The following is a 9,300-nucleotide window of genomic DNA, read 5'->3' on the forward strand; positions in this document are numbered from 1 at the left end:
AAGCTTAATCAGTTAACTCAACCAATGCTGATTACACATTTTGAACAAATCATGATCCATAGATTTCCTCAGCTGACTACTGAAAAAAGACGACGGAAGCACACGGATGGTTGTAAATCCGATCCCATTTATTTGGAATTGGACATGGCATTAGAAATTGGCAAGGTAGAGGGTCAGATATAGGTGACATCTGAGGGAACTGACTCAATTATCCAGATCAATTAAGCCAGTTTGTAATTGTAATAATAAATCGATTTGGAATGTCCTTAATGAAATAATCTACAAAACTACAAATTTTAAAATCAATTTATTTAAAATATTTATTTGAATTACGTAAAAGATTAAAAAATATTCATAAATTTAATAATCTGCATTAGTCAATGAAAGAAGAATGATACCCGCGTGTACAGCATGACATAATGTTTTGCTCGACTCGAAGAAAATTGTAATAATTGTGGTAAACAAGTCATACATCATAAAATGATTAAATAAATCCGAGCAACACAAAGCTCCTTGGACGATCCATCTTCATTTGTGTCACTCGGGTAACTATTGTTTTAAATTTGAAAATGCTGATTTCTTCGCTTAAGGTTGCAGTTTGTTATTTTGACACTCCCTAAAAGTGCTCCAAATGATCATAAACTGTAAATGAAGAAATAAATCAAATTTTAATATCAACTGCTTAAAAATTTTAGTTATTTGAATTTAGATTGAAATTAAATTAGTCTATAATTGATTCCAACTTAACTATATTTCTATGAATTATCAATATTTCCATAAGTAGGATTATCAACGACTGGTGGTCTGACGGCCTCATAGACTAGAATTTATTCAATATTATTGAAAATTAACCGACTTATGCTACATATTTAGAATTTAACATATTACTCACCGTTATCTTCGACAATTACTTCTGCGTACACTGGAATTAGTATGATAACATGATTAATTTTGGAATGAATATATTTTTGTAGTTAGTGACTTATAATTAGTCAGTATAATTAATGACAGTGTAAGTCAACATATTTATGTGATATCACATATGAGTCGACATGTCTGTTCCCATATCTCTTCGCGTGTTCTTTGTCCCTAAAAGTCTCCTTTTGGATTTTTGGAGGTCAGGCTTCTTTTTGGGTCAGGACTCCAATGGGGCCGTTTTTCTTTAATAACAGTGCAGAAAAACGAGTCCTTCAGTGTCCAGACTCAAAAAGTCCAAAAAAACGCCTCCATTGAAGTCCTAAGTAAAGTCCAGACTCCAATCTAGTCTTAAGATGCTCCTACACAATATAGCCCTGTCCATCCCTATCTATAATCTGAACCTGCCTTACTAGTCACCCATCACCACAAAACCACTGTCTAATAATCCTTAATTCCCCAAAAATCAACAATAAACTTACCAGCATTATCAACAGCAATTGTTGATATTCCTTGCTTCATCAATGCGTTTTCATGATCAAGTTGTAGGCATAGCTTCTGCCTGGCACATGTAATTGACAATTTATCACAAGATCCGGGGGCCAATGCTTCAAAAATTAACTTACGACTCTCTTGAGGGATCATTTTCATCAAGTTGGGTAGTTCCAAGCTAATCAGCATGGCTCATGTTTGAGGGATTACATGCTGCAATTGGTACTTCATAGAGATTCGCTAATGGCTACATGCTTCCAGGCATCAGGCTCTTTCGAGCGAGTGATTTGCCGAGGTTCGCGTGGCAAATGTTTGAGTGTGATCAGTTGCCCAGTGAGGCCAGAGCTTCGCTTAGCACATGTCTGAGGAATCTTACAGCCCAGCGGGGAGGCCAAGCTCCGCTATGGACATAATGTTTGAGGGATCAAGCATGCACAACGGGGATTCCAAGCTGATGGCATTAATGGCACATTGTTTGAGGAATCAAGCTCCAGCGGGGAGGCCAAGCTGTCGATTGGCAAATGTCTGTAGGCATCGATGCCCCAGTTTGAATGTCGAGCTTCGCATAGGCAAATGCATTTCCAGGGATCAGTGCTCCATGGGTCAGGCCAAGCTTCGCACAGGAAAATGTATTGAGTGCTGATCAATGTTGACGAGCGGGAGGCCATGAGAATGCTTGGAACAGTGATCTAATTGGGGATGATTTAATAAATCCAGTGGATGCATAATGTTTACATGCTTGGCACTTATGAATCAACTTGAGGAATGTCAAGATCACTAGTGGTGTTAGTCATGTACATCGCTGATGTTTTTTGTTTGATTTGATCAGGAGCTTCAGTGGGTTAGATCAAGCTTCTGATTGGCAAATGTTTGAGTTATCAAGCTCCAGTGGGGAGGCTGCTTCGCTTGGCACATGTTTAAAGACTATTTCAGGCTCCAGCGGGTAGCGATACATGTTGTATCGCTTGGCACATGTTTGCAGGAATTGCAAGTTTGGAAGTGCAGGATGGCTTGATAGGCTTCGTATTGGCACATGTTATGAGGGATCGAGGCCCAGTGGTAGGGCTAAAACAAATCTGCTTGGCAAATGTTTGAGTGAATCAAGCTCCAGCGGGGAGGCCAAGCTTCGCTTGGCAAAAGTCATGACCGAATCAAGCTGCACACAGTGAGGCACATTAATGCTTCGCTTGGCACAATGTTTGAGGACACTGGAACATCTAGTAGGGGAGGCTTGAAGCTTCGCTTCGGCACATGTTTGTAGGGATCAAGCTCTAGTGCCAAGCTTCGCTTGGCAAGCTGTTCTGAGGAAGCACAAGCTCCAGCGGGGAGGCCAAGCATATCGCTTGGCACGATGTATTGAGGGATTCAGTTAGTCATTCCAGGGTAGGCATAGCTTCGCTCTGGCAATATGCATTGAGTCGGTTAATCAAGCAATAATCCAGTCTATCACCCCGGCCAAGCTTCTGACTTGATGCACGGATGTTGGTGATTAAAATCAGATTCCATGCCAGAGTCAGGCTGCTCTCGCTTGGCACATGCCTTGAGGAATTCAAGCTCCAGGCGAGAGGCTGCTTCGCTATGTAGTCAAATGTTTGAGGGATCAGTCTGCGGGGAAGCAAGCTTCGACGTGTGGCAAATGTTTGAGGACATCAAGCTTCAGCAGAGGCCAAGCTATCGCTTGGCACATGTTTGAGGATCAGGCTCCATGCGGGAGGCCAAGCTAATCGCTTGGCTACATGTTTGACGAATCAAGCTCTTCAGGGAGGCCAAGCTTCGCTTGGCACATGTTTGAGGAATCAAGCCCAGTGGGAGGCTGCTTCGCTTGGCTAAACCGTTTGAGGAATTCAAGCTCCAGTGGGAGGCTAACGCTTGGCAAATGTTTGAGGAATCATAGCCCCAGTGGGAGGCTATATGCTTCGCTTGGCAAATGTTTGAGGATATCAAGCTCCAGTGGGAGGGCTTCGCTTGGCATTTTGTTTGAGGATTTCACAGCATCCAGTGGGGAGGCCTGCTTCGCTTGGCATAATGTTATGAGGTTTTCAAGCTCCATTGTTGGGGAGGCCAAGCATTCGCTTGGCAAATGTGTTGATCGGAATCGAGAGCTCCAGTGGGAGGCCAAGTCTTCGATCTTGGCAAGGTCTTTGTCTTGAGGAATCAAGTCTCCAGGGGAGGCTTAAGCTTCGTCTTCGGCAAATGTTTCGAGGGATCAAGCTCCAGGTAGACTTCGGTCAAGCTTCGATCTTTGGTCACGGATGTTTGAGGAATCAAGCTAAACCAGGTTAGGCCAATACTTTCGCTTGGCAATATCATTTGATTTGGGATTCAAGCTCCAGCGGGGAGGCCAAGCTTCGCTTGGCAAATACTCATTGAGGAATTCAAGCTCCAGTGGGAGGCCAAGCTTCGCTTGGCACATGTTAAAATGATGAATCAATGCTCCAGTGGGGAGGCCAAGCTTCGCTTGGCAAATGTTTGAGGGATCAAGCCTTTCCAGTGGGGAGCACCAAGCTTCGCATTGGCAAATGTTTGAGTGAATCTTAAGCTCCATCTGGGGAGGCCAAGCTTCTGCTATGGCACATGCTTTGAGTGGATTTTCAGGCTCCAGCGGGTAGGGCTGCTTCGCTTGGCAAATGTTTGAGGAATCAAGCTCCAGTGAGGCTAAGCTTCGCTTGGAAAATCATAAACACAGGGATCAGGCTAACAGTGGGTAGGCCAAGCTTCGCTTGGCAAATGTTTGAATAATATCCAAGCTCCAGGGATGTCACTGAAGCTTCTTCTTGGCATCATGGTTTGAGGGATCAGGCTCAGCGGGGTAGGCCAAGCTTCGTTTTGGCAAATGTTTGAGGAAGTCAAGCCCCAGTATAGTGGCTGCTATAAAGCTTGAAGCAGAATTAGAGTTTGAGGGAATCAGGCTCTAGTGGGTAGAGCCAGAGGACCTTTACGCTTGGCAAAAGTTTGACTGAATCACAGCTTGCCAGCTAAGGCCATAGCTTACGCTTGGCAAATGTCATTGAGGGATCAGGCTCATATTGGGTAGGCTTCGCTTGGCAAATGATTGAGGGATTCAAGCTCCATCGAGCAGGCTTTAGATTATTAATTCCCAAATAGCACACAACTGGTTCAATCTATTCATAAATCCGACCCCATAGCCAACAGTGACTCTGAAAGTTTGTATGAAAACGAAAGTTTGATGCTTTTTCAGAAGTCACACCGGTCTGTACCTGTGTTGGACTCAGGATCGATTAAGCTAATCTATAGTGCTTAGCATGGTTCGTAATGCCGAGACAGAGACTGAGACTGAGACTTCTACGGATAGTCTCGGTATCGAGATTTCTCGCTGATTAACTTGTTTAAGGATATTTACCTGATTTGAATGGATCGGCCCCATAGGACACTAACAGAAGATGACGAATTTTTTTGATTTCCTCGTGCAACGCCTAGAACCATTTATAAAAATGCAGTTTTTTGATTATGGTGAGGAAATCCATTTACAAACTTCTAACTTACAGAACGAAAACTTGCCATTGTGCTAAATTTCATTGCTGAAAAATCCAAATTAAAATGATGCTTTGCTCAATCTAAACAATTTTGTATTATTACATTGACACGTGAACTAATCGGTGTGAATGTAATGAAACAAAAGTAAATGAATCATTTCCGGAAAGCACATATCGAGTTGTATGCTGACTTGATAAATCAAGACTGTATGAATACAGAGTTGCTATACTGAGTTGCTCTTCGGGACAGCCATTCGGTACAAATTACTTGAGAATTTGTATGGTTATTCTTACAAGACCCGTTCCCCCAGTGATTACCGAATGTGGAGATCGAGATGGAGACCTGAGACTGAAACCGAGACTGATTGACCGAACAACTGACCCGATGTTGGATTTACCCGAGAATTCATCGGTCTAGAGTCTCACGTCTCGACTTACAGGAAGCCTTACCGCATCCCCCTATCGTAACGCTTTGGTAACTAAAGTCATGAACTCAATATGTCTCGACAAACTCTCTAAACCAAGACTTCCTGAGTATTCTCGGTCTTGGTCTAACCGACATCTAGAATGCTTACATAGCTAAGTCACTTAATATTGTTAAATCACCGAAATGCTTCGACAATATACTTCTGCGTACACTGGAATTTTTATGATCAACTTTCTTGATTAATTCTGGAATGCACATATTTTTGTAGTTAGTGACTTAATAATTAGTCAGATAATTAATGACAGTGAAAACGTTCAACATATTGCCTCAATCTCGACCCTATATCCACTCAAATGAGTCGACAAATCGGTTCCCATATCTCTTCGCAAAATCTTTGTCACTAAAAGTCTCGTTATAGCTCTTAGATGATGCCAAATTCCATTTTTTTAAATCCGGACAACAATGATTGAGACTCTACCGGATTTAGAAAGACATCAGACCGGTTCAGAGTCTCAGTACGGTGCAGGATTCAGTCCAAAAGTACGGCACAACGCCATTGATTTTCACCTGTTTGAAGTCCAGATTCGAACAGTAATCTCGACATGCACCTACACAATGTACACCTGTCCATACCTGTTTATCACATTGACCTGCCTTACCAGTCACCACGTAATCACAAAACCACCATCATGGAATCCTCAATTCCCAAAAAATTAACAATAAACTTACCAGCATTATCAACAGCAATTGTTGATATTCCTCGCTCTATCAGTTCCTTTTCATGATCAAGTTGAGCATAGACTGTGAATTAATTACAATTTATCAAAAGATTCATAAAATGCACAAAAATTAACTTACGACTCTCTTCCTCATTTTCATCAGGTTGAAGTTCCAAATAATCAGCATCCTCATTTTGTCCATTACATGCTGCAATTGGTACTTCATAGAGATTATTAATGGCTGTATTTCCAGCATCTGCTCTTTCGATTAATGATTTGCGAGGTTGCGTGACATGTGGCGTGACAGTTGACGTGACAGTCTTCTTAGCACTTCTGAATCTTACGATATTAAATATAATGGACATAAAAATGACAATAAGCATGCACAACATAATTCCCGTGATGGCATTAATGGACATAGTAAAGTGATTAAGTGTCGTTTTCCATTCTGTCGCACGATGATCAGTTTGGATGTCGAGTTCGCATAGGAATGCATTTCCAGGTAGTGTCGGGTCAGTCTTGTTGCACAGGAACATTATTGGTGCTGACAATGTTGACGACGGAATCATGAGAATGTTGAAAAGTGATCTAAGTTTTGGGGATGATTAAATAAATTAGTGATGCATAATGTTTACATGCTGACTTATGAATCAACTTACAATGTCAAGCTCACTATGGTGTTAGTCATGTCCATGCTGATGATTGTTGTTTATTTGAAGGAGCTTCTGTTGGATCTGTGAATTAAATGTTCTTTGATTAGATTGATTTTGATTGTTTTAAGGACTTTTGCATTTAGCAGGAGCGATGCATGTATAGTCGTATGGTTGTTTAGTTGTATGGTTGTTTGGTTGTATGGTTGTATGGTTGTATGATCGTATGGTTGGAAGGATGGATGGTAGGATGGTAGGATCTGAAAAGGTTTGCATTGGCAGTTTAGCAGTTTATGGATCAAGTTCCTGTCAATTTGAACCCAGTGTTGTCCAATTTTTTTTGTGATACTGTGCATCTTAGTGGAAAGCCTGTCGGCCGTGGCTGCACATGATAACACACTAATTTACCACGGCACAAATTTTATTTAAGGAGCTTATTTAAGGACTTAATTGAACTATTTAATACTTAACTAAATTAATGATTATTCCCACAATAAATTCTAAATTGTAATGATAATTCTTTGAAACTTGTTAATTTGTATAGAAGACACCAAACTTGATTTACTAAACCTCTAAATTCAAATGATATTAATGCATGAGATGGAATTTAATTTATCATTAGAAATTTTTGTTTTGAAATTCAAATTTAATTACATCACAATATTTATTTTAACTGAAAAATGATGAATTGTTATACAATGTAAATTAAATCATTATGATTAGATCATAACAATTATCCATGATAGATAATATTGAGGATTATTCATTTTATTTGATGATTTTACACAAATAATTGTGGCCTGTGTTATAATTTATTGGATTTTCTAGATTGATAAGGAATTTGTTGTTGTTTAGAACATTTTAGCTAAGTGTTCTCGATCTTCTTCTTCGTTTGTTGTCTTCGTTTGTTGTCGGTATTTTTCGGACGTACTCGGTTGTATTCGGCCTTCGATTTCAGTATTTTGTTCAATTAATTAAGTAAAATACTTTAAATGAAAATATCATTTTATTTGCAATTTCCTATCCATGACAATACATAAAATACGCATTATAATTCGCCATTAATGATTCAACAAATATTAAAATATGAATAATGCTTTAAAATCCCCTCACGATTCTCATGCCTTTCCATTCGGAAGCACCAAATACTCATTTTCACTTACAAGTGATCTCATCATCTGATCACCCAAATTCTGATATTGAGGCTTTGGTGGATTTTTACTCAACTTACACCAAATTTTAATTTCGGCGATTTTCTGGAAAATCATAAACACAAGGACAGCTAACATGACACCAGTAAACATCAAAAGTGAATAATATCCAAATTCAATGATGTCACTGAATTCTTCTTCATCTGGTATGTCAATTGACTCGGTTGTTGTTGTTGTTGTTTCACGATGAAAGTACTCTGTATAGTGGAATGTAAAGGAAGAAGAATTAGAGGTTGTGGGAATGAGGCTTTGGGGTAGAGCTAGAGAACCTTTACTCTCGGCTTACTCTGCTTACAGCTAGCTTACTAAGGATACTTACTCATCAATTCATTAATGTCATATTCATATTGTGTCGGCTTAGCTCTAATGACTGTTGATTCATCTTAAATTAGATTATTAATTCCCAAATAGCACAAACTGGTTAATCGATTATAAATCCGACATCAGGTCAACGTGACTCTGAAGTTTGATTTAAATTTGATTCTTTTTCAGAGTCACACCGGTCTTCTGTGTTGGACTCAGGATCGATTAAGTAATTTGAGCTTAATGGTTCGCGATGCCGAGACAGAGACTGAGACTGAGACTTCCCGGATAGTCTCGGTATCTGTCTCGACAAATGCTTAAGGATATTTACCTGATTTGACTGGATCTGCCCCATAGGACATCAACAGAAGATGGCAAAGAGTCCTGTGAAATAAAATTTGTTAAAATATTTAAGATTGATTTAAAAAAAAAATGCATTTTTATTAACAAAAAGAATTAAAATTCAAACTTACAGAACGAAAATCCAGGTAAATTTCATTGTGGAAATCCAAATTAAAATGATGCTTTGCTCCTTAACAATTTTGTATTATTAATGAACTGAACTAATCTGGATGCTGACACAAAATAAATGAATATGAATATGAGCTATATGAATGATGAATCAAGACTGTAAAATATAATTCCGAACGTTCGGATATTTCATACTGCTAATATTGTAGCAACCCCATTCCCAAAGGCATCCCGATGCCGAGATCGAGAACGAGACCGAAACCGAGAAACTGACCTGAATCTTGACTACCCTCGGTCTCGAGAATTTGTCATGACCGAGACTACCCGAGTAGTCGGCATCAGGAACCTTTACTGATGCACTTACTGATGATTAAATACTCAAATATTTTTAATAGTTTTTGTTCAACTTTCTTTATTAATTCTTAATATACAACCTTGTCTTTAGACTTAATATTCTTGATATATACTGAGATATACTCGACCCTATATCCACCCAAATAGCACAAATTGATTAATCGATACAAAATCCATCACTAAGTCGACATAGCTCTGAGATGATGCCGGATTCAGTTATAGATACCGGATTTAAAAGACATCAGACCGACTTAACTCTGGCAT

At 39.4% G+C, this 9,300-nt stretch overlaps 1 protein-coding gene across 1 annotated transcript; it reads right to left on the reverse strand.

Annotated features, from left to right (window-relative positions):
* Nucleotides 1–374: 374 nt before the first annotated feature.
* LOC139088660 (uncharacterized) lies at nucleotides 375–6,771 on the reverse strand. The gene is made up of 5 exons (XM_070637918.1): nucleotides 6,707–6,771; nucleotides 6,187–6,635; nucleotides 6,058–6,129; nucleotides 893–922; nucleotides 375–642 (listed from the first exon to the last, which is right to left on the reverse strand). The coding sequence occupies exons 1-5, from the start codon at nucleotides 6,739–6,741 to the stop codon at nucleotides 617–619; spliced, it is 612 nt and encodes a 203-aa protein (XP_070494019.1). The 5' UTR covers nucleotides 6,742–6,771; the 3' UTR covers nucleotides 375–616.
* Between the last annotated feature and the right edge of the window lie 2,529 nt (nucleotides 6,772–9,300).

The sequence above is a fragment of the Chironomus tepperi genome, unplaced genomic scaffold, assembly GCF_022539635.2.
Source record: "Chironomus tepperi strain 1889 unplaced genomic scaffold, CSIRO-AGI_Ctep_v1 contig_168, whole genome shotgun sequence".
Taxonomy (NCBI): domain Eukaryota; kingdom Metazoa; phylum Arthropoda; class Insecta; order Diptera; family Chironomidae; genus Chironomus; species Chironomus tepperi.